The following is a 21,079-nucleotide window of genomic DNA, read 5'->3' as shown; positions in this document are numbered from 1 at the left end:
AGTTGCCAGTCGTCTTCTGAAAGGGTGGTTGGAGCTCATCCCAGCCATCAGTGACGTGCAAGAAGTGGCACGGAGTACTGCCAGCCTAGGAAGCTCATCCGAACCTTGATGTCCAGAGTTCGTTGTTGTTGTTTTCTAAAGGGGAGGTGGGCAGGACCGCCTGGGAGGCTCAGTGGGTTAAGCTCTGCCTTCAATTCAGGTCATGATCTTAGGGTCCTGGGATCGAGCCCCGCATCAGGCTCTCTGCTCAGTGAGGAGCCTGCTACCCTCTTTCTCTCTGCCTGCTGCTCTGCCTACTTGTGATCTCTCTCTCTGTCAAATAAATAAATAAAAATCTTTATCTAAAAAAAGGCAGGGGAGGTGGGTGGAGGGGCAGAGGGTGAGGGAGAGAGAATTTAAGCAGCTCCACGCCCAGCACGGAGCCCTTACTGGGGCTCAATCTCAACCCTGAGATCATGACCTGAGCCAAAATCAAGACTGGGATGCTCACACAACTAAGCCATCCAGACACCCTAATGTCCAGAGTTTTGCCTGGGACTCGGTCACCTAGACATAGTTGATTGTGGCGTGGCCGACAAGTTGCCAGCTCTTCTGAAGGTCAAACACATACTGTGTCGTCTAAAGCCCTACCCCAATTTACTTGCTTGGTGTAGACCATCAGATGTGGTCCAAGGCCCCCCAGTAAACAAAGACACTCTTCACAGGCAGGAGTTCCAAAAGCTTGGGAATCACCTCCTAGAAGCTGAGGGCAAAATTCTGCCTTTTCTTTGGGTAAAATTGCAACCAAAACTCAAAGTCCACATACAATGGACAAAGTAGAGTAACACAAAAATAAAAAAGAAACCAAACAAAAGAAACTCATACATTTCATTTGAATTTTCACACTCTTGAGAAGTTATGCCCTTAGTGTCAGTCACTTCCCAAGTCTGCTCCCCCAGACATAGTTAATACAAACCAAACCCTGGAAAGTACTGGTTAGAGGATGGAAGAGGGGCTTCCAGGCCTTCCCATAACTCAGAAGTAGATGTGAACTGGGAAGGAGTAGAGGAAATCCCAGGGTAGTTGGAGGGAGAAGTGATTTTGGAACACAAAAAAATAGTGCTGTGGTAGTACCTGAATTGCCCAGATATACGAATTTTGTTCCTGACTACCGTAGCTACGATTGTGTTGTTGTTCTTTGGGTGAAAGGAGAAATCACACAGACCGCACAGGGAATCTGATGGCCTGCGACCGTGGAGCGCCGAGCAGAGTCGCTCCTTTTTCTGGGGAACCACATTCAGAAGCAAAACTACAACACACTTGAATTCTAGATATATATCCAAGTGCAATGAAAAAGTTTTTAAATCTGGAAACTCAGTTTCTGGAATTTCAACCTTCCTCTATAATTTTGTTGGAGTTGAGCTAAGTCCTCTCAGCAATGTCACCAGAGTCACCAAAATGCCAATTTTCTTTGACATTTTTCCAAAAGTAATTACTGGAAGCAACCAGGCCTCTGATAAGCACGAGTTCCACATGTATCACAGAAGGTAATATATTCTGTCATTGGCTTTGGTTAGGAGGACACTGCATAAGCCCTGAGTGGAGACAGACAATTCCCTTCCTACTCCAAGAAAGGAGGGCTCAGGGAAGTGACAGGCCTTCCTTCCCTCCCTCTACAGACTGCAAGAGGGAGGAGTCTGTGAGACTCAAATGCGGTAAAAACTTTCTCAGAGCTGACCTTGAAGGGGATCCATGAAACTGCTCCTTGGTGAGTGGGGTGGGGATCTACACTGTCTCATCAGACACCTACCTCCACTTCCCTATCTTGTCTGACTGCTCTGTAGCACCTGAGAGACAGTATGCTGTCATGGTCATCATGTCATTTGTATTTCAAAATATCTGGGATTGAATTCTAATTGTGCTTGTGCTTTCTTAGCCTGAGATATCTCCCTTAGAATATGAAGAAGAGTGGTATTTATGACTCATAGGATTTTTCTAAAAATTAAATGAATTAATGCATACACAGCATTATCAAAGTGACCTTAATAAATGTTATTGATTGTTGAGTTTATCAGCAGACACCAAACTAAGGAATAATACCAGACAGCTCATTAATGATGAAAGACTCTAGAAGATTATGCTGGAAGACAACAGAATAATATCTGCAAAATGCTAGCAGGAGTTGACAAAGAAGCTATAAGGCATATGAAGAACAAAGAGCAAAACAATCTAAGTCCCTTTTGTTTTTAAATTAGTAATTACTTTAAATGTAAATGGGTTAAACTCTCCACTCAAAAAAAATCAGAGATTTGCAGAGTGGATTAAACACACACACACACACACACACACACACACACACACACACACTCCAACAATATACTTTCTATAAGAGCCTTACTTTATATCCAAAGACACATGAGGTTGAAAATAAAGGTTGGAAAAAGATATTCTATGCAAACAGCAGCCAAAAGAGAGTAGGAGTGGCAACAGTAATATCACACAAAAGAGGCTTCAAATTAAAAAGATTATAAGACAGAAAGAAGGACAATTTATATTAATTAAAGGTTCAATACAGCAAGACACAATAATTACAAACATTTATATATCTAGTACCAGATCATCAAAATATATGAAGCAGATACTGGCTGAACTGAAGGGAGGAATAGACAGGTCTACAACAAAAACTGGAGAGTTCAGTATCCCATTCTCAATAAAGGATAAAACAATCAGACAGAAGTATGGACACAAAGGACTTGAACAACACAATAAATTGGCTAGAACTGAGAAAACAGTCTGCCCAATAACATAAAATACACATTCTTCTCAAGTTTTAATGGGACATTTTCCAGGACAGACCACAATAGTTAGGCCACAAATTAAATCTAAACAGATTTTAAGAGATAAACGTCATATAAAGTATCCCTCTAACCACAATGAAATGAAGTTAAATATCGGTAACAGAAAGAAAACTGGAAAATGCACGAATTTGTGGTGATTAAACAACACATTCCTAAACAGCCAGTCCATCAAAGAAGAAATCATAAGGGAAATTAATAAATACTTAAGAGACTAAGTGAAAAGGAAAACACAACATACCAAAACTTAGGGGACACAGCAAAAGCAATACTAAGAAGGAAATTTATCACTATAAATGTTTCCTTTAAAAATGAGGATCTCAAATGAACAACGTAACTTTACAACTTAAGGAATGAGGAAAAAAAAAAAAACTAAACTAAACCAAACCAAAAGCTAGCAAAAGGATGGAAATAATAATGGTTAGTGCAGAGATGAAATAGAGAATAGAAAAATAGGAAAAAAACAAAACAAAACAAACAAACAAACAAAAAAAACACAAGGCAGTGAAACCAAAAGCTGGTTCTTCAAAGATATCAACAAAATTGACAAACCTCTGGCCTGACTGAGAAAAAAAGAGAAAAGACTCAAATAACTAAAATCAGAAATATAGGTAGGGACATTACTACTGATTCTACCTATATAAAAGGATTATGAAAGATTAATATGAATGTATACCAACAAATTAGATAATCTAGATGAAATGGGCAAATTCCTAGAAACACAAAACCTATTAAGACTAAAGCACAAACATACAGAAAATACGAATAGACCAAAACAAGATAAAGACGTTACAAGAAAGGAAAACTACAAAACAGTAACTGTCATGAACATGTGTAAAAAAATAAAATATTAGAAAGTCAAATCGAACAATGCATTAAAAAAATTAAACATCGGGGCGCCTGGGTGGCTCGGTGGGTTAAGCCTCTGCCTTTGGCCCAGGTCATGATCCCGGGGTCCTGGGATCGAGCCCCGCGTCTGGCTCTCTGTTCAGCAGGGAGCCTGCTTCCCTCCTCTCTCTCTGCCTGCCTCTCTGCCTACTTGTGATTTCTGTCTGTCAAATAAATGAATAAAATCTTTAAAAAAAAAAAAATTAAACACCATGACCAAGTGGGATTTCTTCCAGGTATGGCAAGGCTGGTTCACATCTGAAAATCAATTAATGTGACCCATCACACCAACAGCTAAAGAAGGAAAATATGATCATACCGATAACTGCAGGAAAAGTATAGAACAAAAATCCAGACTGATTTATGATTAAAAATTCTCAGCAAACTAGAAACAGAGGGAAATGTCCTCAACCTGATACACATCTACCAGAACCCTACAATGAACATCATACTTAGTGGTTACAAACCAGTTGCTTTCCCACTAAAATCAGAATCAAAGCAGAAATGTCCCCTTTTACCATTTCTTTCTTTCCTTTTTTTTTTTTTTACAACCCCACAGGCACCCAGGGGGTTCACCTTTTACCATTTCTAATCAACATCAGACTTGAAGTTTTAGCTTAACACAGTAAGATATGAAATGGAAATAAAAGATACATAGATTGGGAAGAGATGCATGATAACCACATTAACTGATGTAGAAAAATCCAGAGGGGCACCTGGGTGGCTCAGTTGGTTAAGAAACTGCCGTTGGCTCAGGTCATGATCCCAGAGTCCCGGGACTAAGTCCCACATCAGGCTCCCAGCTCAGCAGGGAGTCTGCTTCTCCCTCTAACCTCTCCTCTCTCCTGTTCTCTCCCACTCTCACTCTCTCTCAAATAAACAAATTATTTAAAAAAAGAAGAAGAAAAATCCAAAGAATCAACAATAACAAAATATCCTGTGGAACTCAGATTATTATAGCATGGGTGCAAAATAGGAGGTAATATTCTGAGAAATATTAGCTAACTGCTTTTTCATATACCAGGAATGAACAATTGGAATTTGAAGTTAAAAATACAGTATCATTTACATTAACATCAAAAAAATGAAACACTTATGTATAAATCTAACAATGTATAAATTGATGTATAAAAAGACATATATATAAAAATATATATCTAAAATATATATAAAAAAATATATATAAAGATGTATATAAAATATACATAAAAAGATGTATAAATCTATCCTGTGTATAGGATCTATACACAGGAAAAAAGGTGAAAGAAGTCATGGAAGATCTAAACAGGAGGTATTTCGCGTTCACAGATCAGAAGACTGAACTTGTTAGGTCGAGTTGGATGTGTAGATTCAACTCGATCCCAAACAAGATACTAGCAAGCTAGTTTATAGGTATTAACAAACTGATTCTAAAGTTTACATGAAAAGGCAAAAGACCTAGAATAGCCAACCCAATAGCCAAGATGAACAAGTTGGAGAACTGATACCACCCGATTTCAACAAAGCTAACCAAAGTCAAGATTGCACAGTATTGGTGAAAGAACAGACACATAGATCAATGGAACAATACAAAGACCAGAAATAAATCCACACAAGTATAGTCGACTGATACTTGAAAACATATAATCCAGCATAATGCAGGAAGAACAGTCTTTCCAACAACTTGACATCCACAAGCAAAAATCAAACAAAAATCTCAATATAAATCTTACAGCTTTCAGAACAGATCTTAGACCTAAACATATAATAAAACTACCAAACTTCTAGAAGGTAACAGGATGAGGTCTAGGTGACCCTGAGTTTAGAAACCCACCATCATCCATGAAAGAGAAAGCTGATAAGCCAGATTTTATTATCAATGTTTGCTCTGAGAAAGGCAGTTAAGAGAATAAAGAGTCAAATCACAGACTGGAAGGAAATATTTGCAAAACACATCTGATAAACGGCATGTATCCAAAATATGTAAAGAATACTTAAAACTCAACAATGAGAAAATAACAAACCCAATGAAAAAATAAGCAAAAGATCTGAACCAACACCTCACTGCAGAAAATGTCCAGGCAGCAAGTAAGCATATGAAAAGATGTTCATTCATCTTCTCACATTATGTACTTTTCAAAACCTGTGCAACTTTATAGTACAAATACTGAACCTTAAAATATGAAATAGTTTACATTTTGAAATACATACATAGAAGTATATGCGAAATATATATAAAATGCAAAAATCACTTAGGAGAGGTCGGGGAATCCCAGAAAAAGGTGCAGACTGTGAGAATCTGTTACAAATGTATGAAGTAACTTCAAGAAGGGGAGGAGGAGGAAAAGGTGCCAACCTAAGTAATTCTGGAAATAAGTGGAGCTTCTAAGACGAAAGCCAAAGGACCTACACACAAGCACTGTGCTCTAGGGCTGAAAGTTCTGACACTGCTGTACTCGTATCTTGGAACTGCGCGATTAAGGAAACAGACGGCTGCGATAGGGAGCCAAGTTTCTCGCTGTTAGAGGGGAATTTATAAATAAGCAAGCAGCAGCTAGAGTGAGTCCTGCTGGCCATGGATTAGCGTTTGAGACGTTAGCATGTTTAGCTTCGTACAACTGGATGCACGCAGAAATACTTACAGCCACGTGTATATACAAAGGCTGGAATATGCGCACAATTTCTTTGCTGTCGTACACCTTTCTGAGGGCATAAAAGAAGAAACAACTCCCCAGCAGCACCAAGCACACCTTCGCCCAGATCTTGGCTTCTAACACCACTCTTCAATAAAGGAACCAGGGCTGCTGAGAGAAATGACCGCTTCCAGGACTGGAGCAGAAAATGTGCAGGATGAGCCTGAAACACTTTGTAGAGCCAGAAAGGAAAGCAGTGCTCAAGACCAAAGACAAAGAAAGCCCTGAGCCCTGATGGGAGCACGGCAAAGGAGCACAAGAGCCCACTGGAAGAGATCCTAGCGGCCAGAGCCAGAGTAATCTGAGCGACGAAAGAAATGAGGTCGAACTGGATTATAACCCAAGGTACAAAGTAAATACCATGAGTCCATACTGCTATAAAAAATGAGGGAATACATTAAAAACTGGGAAAAAGAGATAAACCTATTTATGTAGCTATCTCACCATCGAGGATGCGGAATGAAACTCCTAGTTCTTACACGTGGGCTGCAAAGAGTGACATCTTTCTGAAGAGTAAATGTACAGAAAAGGGAGGGGAAGAGTAATTTTACAGTGAGAAACCAGACAAACACTACTTCAGTTTGCTGGCCAAGGTCAGCATCCCTAGTTGTAGGTCACGCTGGCGTAATGCATCCCTGATACAAGACGACAAAACTGGCACTTTACCTCTGTGGCTTTCCTCCTAAAAACCCACAACCCAGGTCTTATGAGAAAAACACTGGACAGATTTCAGTAGTGGTGCGTCCTACAGAATAGCTCGTGAGCACCCCTCAAAGCTGTCAGAGTTATCAAAAACAAGCAAAGTCTGAGAAACTGCCGTAGCCAAGAGGAGCCTAAAGGGACATGACATTAAATAGAACGTATTCTTCTGGATGGAACAGAACAGAAAAAGGACATTGGGTAAAACCTAACAAAATCCAAACTCTGGGCTCTGGCGAATCACGGAGCAGCACTGGTCCGTTAGTTGGAACACACGTACTACACCAATGCGAGATGTTCGGAACAAGGCAAGTCTAGAGTACAGAGGAACTCTCTGTACTGTCTTCTCAATTTTTCCGTAAATCCCAAACTATATGTACTAGGACATGAAATCTATTTTTTAAGTAAGCAATTAAGTTTTAAAACAGTGCTTTGTGGATGTGCGAGCCGTGCATGTAACCTACTCCTTGGTTTCCGCTGGCAGTGGCCCACTTTAACAGGGTATCACCAATCCGCACAGGGGAAGGACCTCACTGCTTCTACAGTAAAATCATCAAGTGTATTGTATTCATCAAGGTCTCACTCAACTTTGCAGACTGACAGGCCAAAGGTTACATCTGAGCTGCCACTGGAGAACACAGAAGCAGAGGGGTGACCATCTCCTTATCCCGGCGTTCCTTCCACGGCACACAGACAGGCCCGCCCTCCCCCTGTAGACAGTCTCCTGTGGGCAACTGTACTTATCTCTTTGTCCCTCGAGCTCAACCTTGGGACTAAAACACGCTGACTTACCCTTGAGTCTGTGTCCCTCTTTCCTTTGTTCAAAGTCAAAGAAACTCATTGAACTTTCTACTCCCACCCATGAAAGAAACTCCCTCTTATCAAGAAACTCTCTAGAGTCTAAACGTCACTTCTAAATGACAAAAGTGTTGTGAAAAAAATAACCATCCATTAAAAAAATATTCCAAGAATTAAGAAATGCTTTGCATGTGACATACCACATGGCAATAACGAGATCGCTGTAAACGATGCAAATGACCACAGAGTATTCTGGGGATGGACAGGGTACTGCGGGTTGTAATGGATTCTCCAGAGGCTGGTCCATGTTGTGAAATCTTACTAATTTAACATAGAATCTTAAAAGGTCATTTGAATGCAAATATTCAACCAATGCTTGAAATCTCTAGAATCTTCTTTTTCTTTGAAAGAATTCACCTTACACTTTGGGCTACATGGTATCCTAGAGAGAATTTAAAATTTTTGAAATGGATAAAGAAAGAAATGCCACAATGGAGGGATTTTCAGTGCTGCACTTGATGGCCATGTTCTTACTTCTGCTAGCCAGCTTTACTAAAATCGGAAAAGTACCGCCCAGCAGAGAGAAGAAACTTTCCAAAAGCATGGATGGGCACCAGATTCCTGCTGCAGAAAAACAGGGAGGAGATGGTGGGCAGGAAAACAAGCGGATGTAACAACCAGCAGGTCAACGATGACCTAAAAAATAGCAAACTCCGTAGAGTAAGTATTTACTGAATGAACGAATGAGTGAATAAGTAATAAGGACGGAGGTAAGTATGGACCAAAATCAGGAAGGACGATGGAACATCGTCTCTGCTTTCTGGAGCTCAGACAGTGAAGACGGGACGGAGAGGACGGGGAAGGCGCTGTCAGTTCTCTACACAAACATGGAGAATCCGCGGTGTCCCAGGGACTCTGGGAAGTGCTGGGGATGACACCCTGTGTTCCACGTACCCACAGCTCTGATATACGCAGCCTTATCTCTGTGCACACTGATCCCAGGGAGGAAGCCCCCGAGGAGATCTATTTTACCGTCTGAAGGAGCAGAAACTCAGCAGGTGAGCGGCGGTGGGGCAGGTGTGGTGTCTTTCCGGCAGAAGAGGCATCTTGGGCAAAGGCGGAGGAAAAGAGCAACATGGCGGGACCTTGCAGAGGCCCAGAGAGGGGGCCTGAGACAAAGCTGAAAAGGCCCTGATTGTGAGAGCCATTAAGAACCAAGTATTTAGGTTTTTCTTTTGCGTTCACGGCGAGATGTCCTGTTTCAAAAACACAGCAGAGAAACGGTAAGCTGGGAACTGGCAGCATGAACAATGAGGCCATTAAACGGTCAATGCCCACGCTGTTATTTATGACCTAAACGGCTTGTGTTACGGGTTCTTCTAGTCTTAGGTTTCATTTTTCTCTTTTTCTGTTTCTTTCCTTGATTTGGTTTTTGGTTATAGCTCTGTTTTTTGTGACCTTAAAAAGGCACCCGTCGGTAACTGCCGGCCTCCTCATTAAACGGGATCTGACAGGCCCCGACGAGGATCGGACAGGGACATCTTCATGTAAGTTTCAGGAAACTCTTCCCGGTAACACTGCAGGGCAGCCTTGTAACATCCTGGGTGACACTTCTAACACCAGTAAAGAAAATCAACTTACATGGACGTATTCTGCTAAATAATCTGTAATTTACGGTGTACCCAGCGGACTGGCGTTACTGCTCACTGAGGAGATACTAAGCCAAAATCTATAAATGTCAAAACTGTGGTCGCAGACTCCTGCTTCCGGACAAGATGGAGGATACGCACTTCTTCCTACCTCTCCCACTGTGTGGCTAAAATCCCTGGGTATCATATACAAAACAAACCCAAGACGATTGCAAAGGTAGATGCAAGAAGGCAGACCGGCTACGCATCCCCTGGGCTCTGTCTGTGGCTCTTACTAAGGATCCCGCACTGGGTGCAGGAGCCCAGAGGTGGCTGAAGACCCGCAATCCCGAAACACCAAAGGGCACAAACAGCAAACGAAGCTCCATGAAAACCTGCTTTTCTCAGCCGGAGGACCAGGAAAAGGGCACCCTAGCTAGCAGGACAGAAAACTTAAGCAATAACCAACCTAGGCCATGAAAAAAATGCCCGATTCTCAGCCCGGGTCAGTCAGCATCTATGAGGGACCCTAGACCTTCACATCTGCCCAGCCATGTAGGGCCGCGCCCTCCCTCCTCGCCGCTGGGGAGCTCTCAGAGGAGGTGGAGTGGAGGATCCGGCCATCCCACCCTCGCTCCCTCCGTGATCCCAGGAGCACTGGCCTCACCTGGCCATAGCAAGGTACCTCACCCCACCCACGCCAGAGTGGGGACGGAGGAAGCTTAGAAGAGAGCCAAGACCTTCCCTACTGCCTAGGGGCACCGAGGCCCCCACATCCATCCCATACTGTCCCTGCGGAGCAGCAACAAGGTGGTCCTCCCTTCCTAGTCAGCGTGGAGCAGAGGTTCTGTGGGGAGAGCCCAAACTTTCACCCCCAAATTAGCCAAAAGGAGGCACTCCTCTCCCAACAGGTCAATGGAGGCCGAGTGGGGACCCGAACCTTGACATCCACTTGGTTGAGGTGACACCAACCCCCGACTCACCTAGGAAGACAGAGAGCAGCCTGCACCGAGTGTCTGACCAAGTCTCCCATTCTCCTTTCTCTCCCTTCACAGCCTCTGTTTCAGACCCTCATTATGTCACCCTTGGACTGCTGGACTATCACAAGTTTTTAACTGGTTTCTGTGTCTTCTGGTCTTACAGTTCATACCCCCTAATGTTGCTAAACAAATTTTTCTGAGACCCAAATCTGATTGTGTCACTGTCCTACTTCAAACCCTTCAGCGCTGCCCGTGCTGTACAGGAAACTGCACGACTAGGATTCCATTCAGCACCAACGCCCTTGCCCCTGACCAGTCACCTCCCTTCCTTTCCCCTCAACCCTTCTTTTGAACTCTGGCCATAATGAACTACTCGTCGTTCTCCCAACAGGTTAGGCCTCTACACTTCTCCAAGGACTTCTCCTTGTACATTTTTCTGCCTTCATGTCCGTCCTCGCTGGGCTGTCGCTGGACATCCAGTCAAACAGCAACTCCTCTGGGAAGCCTCTCCCAATAGTAGCATATTGTCCCCAGCACACCCCGCCCCCAGGTTCTACTCTACTCTTCCATCATTGCTCTGATGAAAAACTGGAGGTATTGGTTTCAATAGTTGCCTTTTTTCTTTTTTCTGTCAGACCACTCTCAAAGGCAAGGACGATTTGCTTAACTCATCTTCACATCCCTAGTACCCAGCACCAGGCCCGACACACCTTGGGTGCTCAAGAAACATTAGCTAACAAGCGTCGGTCTCAGACTGTCTCTTCGTGCTGGTGTGTACCTGGGTAGCTATGCCTGTTACTGCATTTATCACACTGAATTCAGCTGCGTGGCGCCTTCTGGGAACTCCCTGTGGATATGGGCAGAACCAAAAGAGAAGCCAAAAGCGTGAAAACGGCAGATTATCTGAAAACGAGGACACCCCAATAGCTGACTTGTTATCAATGGAATTTAAAAGACAAGAGATTATCTCTCTTGTGGTGAAAGGCAACAAATGTCAACCCAGAATTTCATCCCCAGCCAAGTGTTCATTTCCAGACAAACAAGAACGGAATTTTCCATCCGCAGACTCCCACCAACGCATATGTTGAAAAGTGTTTTCTGGGGAGAAGGAAAACAGTTCCATGTGGAGGGTCAAAATGCAGAAAGGAACGGAGAGCAAAACAGAGTTAAAGATGCATGTGCATCCAACGGAGCCCTGACTCTGTGAGGCAGTTAGCGACGATGCTCTGCCCGCTCACAACTACCGTGCGCAAGAGTAACAGCACCTGCGCTGGGAAGGGGAACGGGGGTTGATGAGGTGTTCTCAGGTCCCTGCTTTGCAGTTAGAGTGTAGAAGTATCCTCTACCGTCAGACTGTGATTAGTCAATACGGCCATTCCTAGTGCACCACTACAAGAACAGAAAAGAGTCTGAAATTCCAGCCTATTTAAAGGGAAAGTGAGACCTAATGTGGCTGAGAATATAAAGAAAGTGCAGAGAGAGAGGGACAAGCAGTGTAGGAAGCTGGAGAGGTGCACAGCCCGATCACACTGGGTCCTAAGGTCCCACTAAGGATTTTGGCTTTTAAGTTAAAAGCAAAGGGAGGTCACTGAAGCGCCTGAGCACGAGAGATCCATATTCTCTAGTCTCGTACCTACAAAAACACTGAACAAAGAACCAGAAAATAAAATTCAGGGTTTGGCTTTAATTTTTAAGATTTGCTTTGTAAGTTAATTAGCTTTGAAGCTACTTTAATTAACATTTCAAATACCAGGTGGCCTTTATTTCTCTGTTCCTTGACGTCCCAGAGCATACTCCTCTGTCTAAGTATTTAAGTCTGACAGACCACAGGTCAGCTGCATACACTCTCACCGCAACCAACACATGCGGGCCTTTTAACCTGGCACTTGTGAGACGAGAGGAGGTGAAATTTTAATTGAGCAATTCTTGTATTATTAAGTGCTGTTCAGCTAAGAAGCTGTTTGGGAAGCCATGTAAGGTTTTGGGGGAGGATAAAATGTTCTTTCATGTTCAAATTAAGCCTGACTTTAGTCGCATAAAAAGCACTTATATAAGAAGAGGTACTCCACTCTTGGCCTTTATTATCTTTTTGGTATTAATTTATCTTGATTGTGATATAACTCACATGCCACGAAATTCAGCCTTTTAAAGGGTACAACTCATGGACTTTGGTATAGTCACAGAGATGGGCAACCGACACCACTCGGTAATTCTTGAGTATTTCCATCACCCCTGAAGAACACCTGTGCCTGGCAGTGGTCACTTCCCAGCCTGCTCCTCCTCAGTCTCTGGCAACCACCGATCTACTTTCTGTCACTTCGGATTTACCCGGTTTGGACATTTTAGACAAATGGAATCATGTAATAGTGCACAATTGTGTTTGTTTGTTTTTTTTTAACCTAGAATAATGTTTTCAGGGTTCATCCATGTCCCCTTTTTTTAAAAAAAGCACTTGTTGTGCGGGGCGCCTGGGTGGCTCAGTGGGTTAAAGCCCCTGCCTTCGGCTCAGGTCATGATCTCAGGATCCTGGGATTGAGCCCCGCATCGAGCTCTCTGCTCAGCCGGGAGCCTGCTTCCCTTCCTCTCTCTCTGCCTGCCTCTCTGCCTACTTGTGATGTCTCTGTCAAATAAATAAATAAAATCTTTAAAAAAAATTAAAAAAGCACTTGTTAATGCAGAACTTGAATAGAAAAGGATGCAGAGTCGTCAAGCAAACCTGACTGTGCTATCATCCCATCTCAACAGTCATCCTGTCTGATGTAAAATGCTGGTGTCTAGGAGCCAACAGCAGGAAAGAATTCTCAAGATTATCTTCGTGCAAAAAGGATGGTTTCATTAAGGCAGGCAGACAGGACCTGTAGGCAGAAGAGCTGTGCTGGGGTTGTGAGGAGTGACTGATCACATATTTTCAAGCTGGGAGGGGGTCAGGGATAGCGTAAGTTTTTTTGTTTTTTTGTTTTTTTTTAATTTATTTTTATTTGACAGACAGAGACCACAGGCAGGCAGAGAGAGGAAGGGAAGCAGGCTCCCCGCTGAGCAGAGAGCCCGATGTGGGGCTCGATCCCAGGACCCTGGGATCATGACCTGAGCCGAAGGCAGAGGCTTTAACCCTCTGAGCCACCCAGGCGCCCCTGGATAGCGTAAGTTTCTGAGAAAGTGGGAAGCCAGGTTTCCGGGACCTTGAGGGGCTAGCTGCTGTTAGGATAATGTCATTTAGTACTGTCTGGTAAAACCGGAGTCAAGAGAGCCTTCAGCTAGGTATCAGGGAACCACGTTTGGAAGATGATTACTAACACGTATCTTGGGGGCGGATGGATAGAGAAAAGACGTTTCCAAGGGGATTTTCGATGTTAAAGAAGATTCACAGGACCCTGGAGGTTGGACTACTGCCAAGCGAAGGCTGCCTTTTGCCTTTAGCAAGGTATTAACATGGGGGGAGTTGAGTTCCTGGAGGACGGTCACCCTGCCTGTCCCGAGTACTTGTCGATGGGCTGTAAGCTGTAATGCAGTTTAGTTTTTTCCTATATTTCTTTGACCTTTGTTCTCTACATCATTACGCACACAACCACTGAGGGCCTCCTGAAGTCATCTCAGGAAAGGAAGCAAACAAGCGGACGCCCCTACAACGAAGGGAGGAGACACTGAGGAGAAGAAGGAGCGGCTGGAAGAACACAAGCCGGGTTCTGCTTACCCTTTTGTGAGCGATAAGGAGGCAGTTGGAATGTTCGTGCTCACAAGCAATTTCGTAGTCGGGGATCAGATCCACCAAGTCCCGGACAAAGTGCACCACCTCCTCATGCCAGGGCACGTTGGCCATGGTGAGACTGCTGGCTGAGCTCTCTCCACAGTAGGTGACACCCTGCAGAAGCCGTACAACAGTCAGAGATAAGCACGACCTGGAACAAGTGTCAGAGCCCAAAGGTGTCTAGAGATAATCCACCGACCCCACCCCTCAACCCAATCCAATCCAACGTGAAGGTGAGGAAAGTAACACTGAATCAGAGATGATAAACTCTGCTTAGCAGCTCAGGCAAGTCGGCAGGAGCTCCCGGGCCGATGGCCTCCCTGCCCTGCGACTGCTGCGCTCAGGTGCCCGGCTTCGTGAGGTCACAAGCTTTGCTGTCGGGAACAGCACTGTATTTGAACCAATAACGCATCTTTTCATTCAGATTCCTTGTGCACCGTAATAAGTCAATTCTCAAGGAGCTATAATCTCCTAGACCAATAACGGAGGCATGTCTGGCACCCACAAAAATTCAGTAAACACCTTACTTACTGGCAAAATAAGATGAGCTCCAGTTTTCCAGCCCAGTTTAGGCTTGATAAGGCTGGTCGGGCTTTCCTGTAAAGGGCCAGCTGGGGATCTCTTTGAAATTGTTCCTTAAGGAGATCACTTCGTAATGCATTTTGTAAATGGATACACTTAAACACAGATTCAGGCCAAACAGGAAGTACATTTGGGGCTATGCATACATCCCTTCCACACGCTTGCATGTGTAAGCGTGTCTCACCTCCCAGAAATTCCTGAGTCATACAAATGGAGGTAACTTGGCTTCCTGGTCTTTCAAACGCTCCCTGACAGCCCTGGCATATAGGACCCCAAAGTTCCATAACTAAGTTTTTGTTTTTTTTTTTTTTAAAGATTTTATTTATTTATTTGACAGACAGAGATCACAAGTAGGCAGAGAGGCAGGCAGAGAGAGACGGAGAGGCAGGCTCCCCGCTGAGCAGAGAGCCCGATGCAGGACTCGATTCCAGGACCCTAGGATCATGACCTGAGCTGAAGGCAGAGGCTTTAACCCACTGAGCCCCCCAGGCGCCCCCATAACTAAGTTTTCTATTTGGTAAGTTACATAATGATACACTCCTAGTAATGAGGGATGTCTTAACTTTGTGGGCTCTTTAAATATTCGAGGATCAAACTTTCTTGACAAGTGTTTTGAATATTCTAAATCTGCTATGACTAAGGAGGGAATGACTGAAATAAAAAGACATCCACTCACACTCTCTCTCACATACACGGATACAGATGTGCACACACACATTCACACATACATCGATACAGGTGTGTACACGCACACACGCTCTCTCACACATACACAGATACAGATGTGCATGCACACACACACACTCTCACACATACGTGGATACGGACACACACACGCACGCACGCAGACACGCAGACTGGAGGAGGTAGGGTGCCACGTTATGAAGAGCCTGTGGACGAGCACTGCAGAGGGCCCGTGACCCTGCAGACGGAGCAGCTGGGGGTTGGCCAGAGACTCTGATGAGCTCTGCAAAATGCGCAACTCCAGATGGCCGTTCAGAAAGGTCACTGGTGCGCTAAACCGAGGTGACCTTTGCTGAACACAGACTGGAGGTGACCCAGCTTAGCTGTACTAAACAAGAGCGTCTTCTCTACCAGCCCGACGATTTACAGAATTCATTAAACTGAGCTTGAGATTTAGGTGAATTTAAAAAAGCAAGTAATATGTCAGTTTTAAAAACCTTTAGGTATGGCTGAAAAATTGTACTAAATTTCCCCAAATGTATACAAAACACAGAAATGATTTGCTGGTAGGTCAAATTAGTTAGAGAAATGACTTTATTTCAATTTAAATACAGTTGATGATGTGTGAATTATATGAGCAATTCATATAATTAATAAGTAGCTACACAAAAGAGTTCACTTTTCATATTTAAAAAAGTTCCTTGAAACAGATTTTAGATTAGATCTTACATTTAGGACAAGGGCTTTGGAAAATATTTGAGTATTTCCTGTTCAGCAATAAATCACGAGATGTTAAGCACGGACTTGGTTTGGAACGGCAAAGAGAGAACGAACGCCACCGCTAGAGTATCGTGCCTTCATGTGACATTGTCCTGTTCACATGAGGCTTCCCACTTGGCTGAATTCTTGCACTTAGAAGTTCTCATTGTAGCCAGACAAAACCCTCTGGGGTAGGCCACGCAAGCAACTTTCTGAGCCCACCACAGAGCCCCAGAGCTCTCTGTGACAGAAGTGCTACAGGCAGAAACCAGTCCCAGTCCACCCCCCCCGTCAGTCAGACCCCCCATGCCCCCTTCTCTGCTCTGGCGGCTTCACTCCATCCTGCACTCCAGTCCAACCGATGATTTGCCCCGACGTCGTTCCTGATCACACTTTAGCTAAATTGTCTAAAAGTACTTCATTTTCTGTATCGTAGCCATCTGCCACCTTCTCATCCCAACGCCACCCTGTCCCCACCCCGTCTAGCACCAGCACCAACTCTGTCCCTCGCTGCTTTGAAAGGAGAGTGAACTCAAGCAAGCAACGGATGGGCACAATGTGGCAACTGGAAAGCCCTCACTTCAGAAGCCGTAGGTTGAGGAGCAACAAGCAGACCCGAAGAAAGTTCCTGAAGAACAGGACAACTTACCCATCTCTGGGTCTGCCGTGAAAAGAATGACCCACACCCTTACGCTGCTGCCTTTGGGCTGGATCGCTCTGCGCTAGGACTCGGTCCCTTACTGGCTGCGTGGACGGTTTCCTGGGGATTCAAGGTCCGTCCGAGGAGCCGTGTTGTGCCAGTCTGACTATCTGACACTTCAATTAAGCGGACTGGGTGTCGAAAGGTTCCTGATAATGTTTCTCTCCTTCAGTCTGATGAGAAATGTTGCTTCGTGACTTTTTGCACAATATACTCAAAACATGACACTCTATCCTAAAAATGTTTCAACAGCTCTTCCCACAAGAAAACCAGCCCCAGCTTCTCAGCGTGGCACAAGGCCTTCCTATGGGACTGCCCCGCTCTGCATCCAGTCTTTACTGGGCGAGATTTCCCACCACGTCTTCGATCTCTGTTCAGGAACCTTTACTGCCTCCGACCCCAAACTCATATCCTGCACATAGCTCTTGCCGGTGTGTATGTTCTGTGTACACATATATGACGCAGACCTAGTACACAGACATCTAATATACATATATAACGTGTGATTGTAATTGTCTAAATTCTGAGCTTCTATGCCTTGTTCTTCTCCGTACCCCAACCGATCTATTCTCCATGGCCTAAACATCAAGTCACGTATTCTTTTATATGACATTAAACTCCAGAACCCTCTTCTGATCTAATAAAAATTTCATTCCCATTATTCAGTCTTTAATGACAGGACACGAAGGAACTGATGACCTCCGGTTCGGGACCGCTACCTGAGTAAGTGGATATACTCTTTACCTTTGTGCAAAGAAAGGGGGTGAGGTCAGGCTACGGCATTTGCTTTACAAAACGCACTCCGCAAGGACTGAGCTCTGCAGACAGATCCAGTGCCAAGAGTGTGAAGGAGGTTTAAATCATCTGACTACAAATAATTACTGAGCACTGACTATTTTCAAGGTGCAATGCAGGGCAGAGGGTAGAAAGAGTATTTCATTTACAAATGGATTGCGCTAGGGAGTTTCTCGATACAGCAAATGTTTATAACATGAAACACATTTTCACAAACAAGCAAGCAAATAATGATCACTAAGATTCTTAGGCTAGCAAATAAAGGCCTATTTAAGTCTAATGAAGCTAAAATATATGTTCATTTACAGGGAATAAAACAGAAAAATGTTTCATAAGACTAGCAATGGCAGAAAAGAGGGAACCAATATAATAAAGAAATAGCTTCTATTGATTTAGTTTAAATAAACGTGCTTGATGAAAAGGGATCTAAACATTTACTGAACCCAGGCATATATTATCCTACTGAATTCTCAACACAAACCTATTAAAGTGATACTATCATTCTAATTTTAATACTGAGGAAATTTAGGCTCAGAGAGGATCAGTAACCTGTCCCAGGCTACATCAGTACTTTTTAGGAGCGTTATCGAAGTATCAGAGCCTGCTCCTCCCCACTCCCCAGAAGACTCTAGCATGTGTGTGTGTGGGGGGGACCTCATCTTCCTTATCCGTTCGTCCGCTGAAGGGCGTCTCGGCTCTTTCCACAGTTTGGCGACTGTGGCCATTGCTGCTATGAACACTGGGGTACAGATGGTCCTTCTTCTCACTACATCTGTATCTTTGGGGTAAATACCCAGCAGTGCAATTGCAGGGTCGTAGGGTATGATGCCTCCATCAGAAAGGATGAATACCCAACTTTTGTAGCAACATGGACGGGACTGGAGGAGATGATGCTGAGTGAAATAAGTCAAGCAGAGAGAGTCAGTTATCATATGGTTTCACTTACTTGTGGAGCATAAGAGATAACACGGAGGACATGGGGAGATGGAGAGGAGAAGGGAGTTGGGGGAAATCGGAGGGGGAGACAAACCATGAGAGACTGTGGACTGTGAGGAACAAACATGGTTTGGGAGGAGAGGAGAGGGGGAGGGTCCTTAGGTGAGCCTGGTGGTGGGTATTAAGGAGGGCATGGATTGCATGGAGCACTGGGTGTGGTGCATAAACAGTGAATCCTGGAACACTGAAAAAAAAAAAAAGACTCCAGCGTGTGCAGACTAGGACAGAGCCCGTACATGCGCGCACGCTCGCACACTGGAAAATGCAAGACGTGAAGAAGTACTGTGTTTGCTTCCGCAGGGAGCCCCAGGCCTAGCGCCGGCCGAGGGTCAGTCTGGACAATCAATCTCACACCTTCAGGGCATTATGTGACCCTGAGGTACTATTAAAGCTTTAATGCCAAGCCCATGTGAGGGCCAGGCCCTGGGAGACTCCTTGTTTTATGCCAGAGCACAGGTGAAGGACGAGCTTCCAGGCACCACGGTGTACCAGCGGGTAGAGTCTGTCCTGATCCGTGCTTTCTCTGGAAGTGGAAGGGCTAGTGTTTGTGCTTTAGGCCTGACCCAGCGGTGCGGGAGCTACGAAGGACCACCAGGGCGGCCTCTCTTTGTCGAGCCCCGAAGGGACTTCCTTACAGACCCGACAGATGGCTATGCTCCCAAAAGTATGTTTATTTTAACACACTGACTTCTAAGTGTTTTCGGAGGAATCTGAAGTTACTTAGCCTACCACATTGCTAGCTCTCTCATCAGATGTTTTTCGAAGAGCGCTTGTTTTAAAAACCGCCATTTTAGGAAACTTTTCACTTTAACTAAATAAGACGACAACAATAATGAAAATGTTTGGTCAGACGTTAAGCAGTTTAACTCAACTGAACGGGAAAGACTGCCTTCTCCACTACTGATTTCACTTCAGTTACTGGGATTACAGAAGTAACGCACGCTCACTGGTACTTCGCAGAGCAAGGACGCGTGAACAATAAAGTCACTAAGCCTTTTCCTGTCCTTCTAAATACAACACTGAAGAGCCTTATATCCTTCCATACTTATCTTATATATAATATGTGCAAACGTATATGGTTAAAAATATAATAAAGTATTATTATAGAACTTGCTCTGCTTCCTCAGTAGGCTACACTCTGCAAACACTCCTTTTGCTACTTCAGTTTAAAAGGAAGATACTTGGGCGCCTGGGTGGCTCAGTGGGTTAAAGCCTCTGCCTTCAGCTCGGGTCATGATCCCAGGGTCCTGGGATCGAGCCCCGCATCGGGCTCTCTGCTCAGCAGGGAGCCTGCTTCCTCCTCTCTCTCTGCCTGCCTCTCTGCCTATTGTGATCTCTGTCTGTCAAATAAATAAATAAAAATCTTTAAAAAAAAAAAAAAAAGGAAGATACTTCATTAACTTGTGGGACAAACGAGGGCTGAATTTAACAAAGCACGTGACCCAGTCCTCAGTTGGCGCAGCTACTGTAACACAGGCCATTTCTGCCTTGGGCCTTCTACAAAGAACGAGCTGATCGCCACCAGGCTTTCCCCTGATACAACTGTTATCTGTTAGGGTATATTTTACCATTTACGTAAAGCAGTTAAAATCGAGAACAGATCACATATTTCTCCAAAATTTTTAAGTAAGATCTGTTCAAGTGCCTGATTTTACTTCTGTAGCCTTTGTCTTACTTAGTAAGACCATCCATGTCCCAAACAACGTCTCCATGTCAAATGTCCTGTCTCTGGCGCTTTGACCAGGCCCCGCACATGGAGGGAGCTGACAAGTATCCTCTGGACGCAAGGGTCAAACAGCAAAAAAGAACTCTTGTTTGAAAGCAACCATGTCATTACAACACCTCAGCTGTAGCCAAGAGGCTTTATTTCTGAGTTCCAAACTAAAACATGCACCACAGAAATTACACTGTTTACAAAGTAGCCATCTTTCTTTTAAAAATAATACCGGGTGATTCTTCTCTGTAAACAAGGAAGGAGGGAGAGGAGGAGGGAGGGGGAGAAAAAAGGTGACTGTGCGATCGAGCCAACTTGCTTTGTAATAGAAGTTTTACTGCAACCTCACTGGGAGCAGCACTCTTGAATAACTAAGTCATAAATTAAAACCCCATTAATCCCCTGTGCTGGCCAGGTTTTCCTAAGCGGACACATACACTGCAGATGTAGTTCGCATCTCTGCATCATCAGAGCTCTTGCCAAGAGCAGCCTTTTAAAATTAGGAGCTATTTCCAAAGAAAAGAGTGTCTCTGACCTGACGAGAGCTGGAGCGCCGCACACTCAGGCACCACATTTCATCGCTCCCCAGCTCCCCGGCCCCCGGG

General features: G+C 44.3%; 1 protein-coding gene across 1 annotated transcript in view; it reads right to left on the bottom strand.

Moving 5' to 3' along the window:
* LOC111146247 (S-adenosyl-L-methionine-dependent tRNA 4-demethylwyosine synthase-like) overlaps positions 1-21,079 on the bottom strand; it is a 204,297-nt gene that overhangs the window by 9,684 nt on the left and 173,534 nt on the right. Inside the window, exon 15 of the mRNA XM_022501708.1 lies at positions 14,191-14,358. Within this exon, the coding sequence (XP_022357416.1) occupies positions 14,191-14,358 (168 nt within the window). The remainder of the gene's footprint in view (positions 1-14,190; positions 14,359-21,079) is intronic.

Source organism: Enhydra lutris, unplaced genomic scaffold (assembly GCF_002288905.1).
Source record: "Enhydra lutris kenyoni isolate GAN:26980312 unplaced genomic scaffold, ASM228890v2 scaffoldscaffold13, whole genome shotgun sequence".
Lineage (NCBI taxonomy): Eukaryota > Metazoa > Chordata > Mammalia > Carnivora > Mustelidae > Enhydra > Enhydra lutris.
The sequence above is the reverse complement of the archived record's forward strand: the minus strand, read 5'-3'. Positions and strand labels throughout refer to the sequence as shown.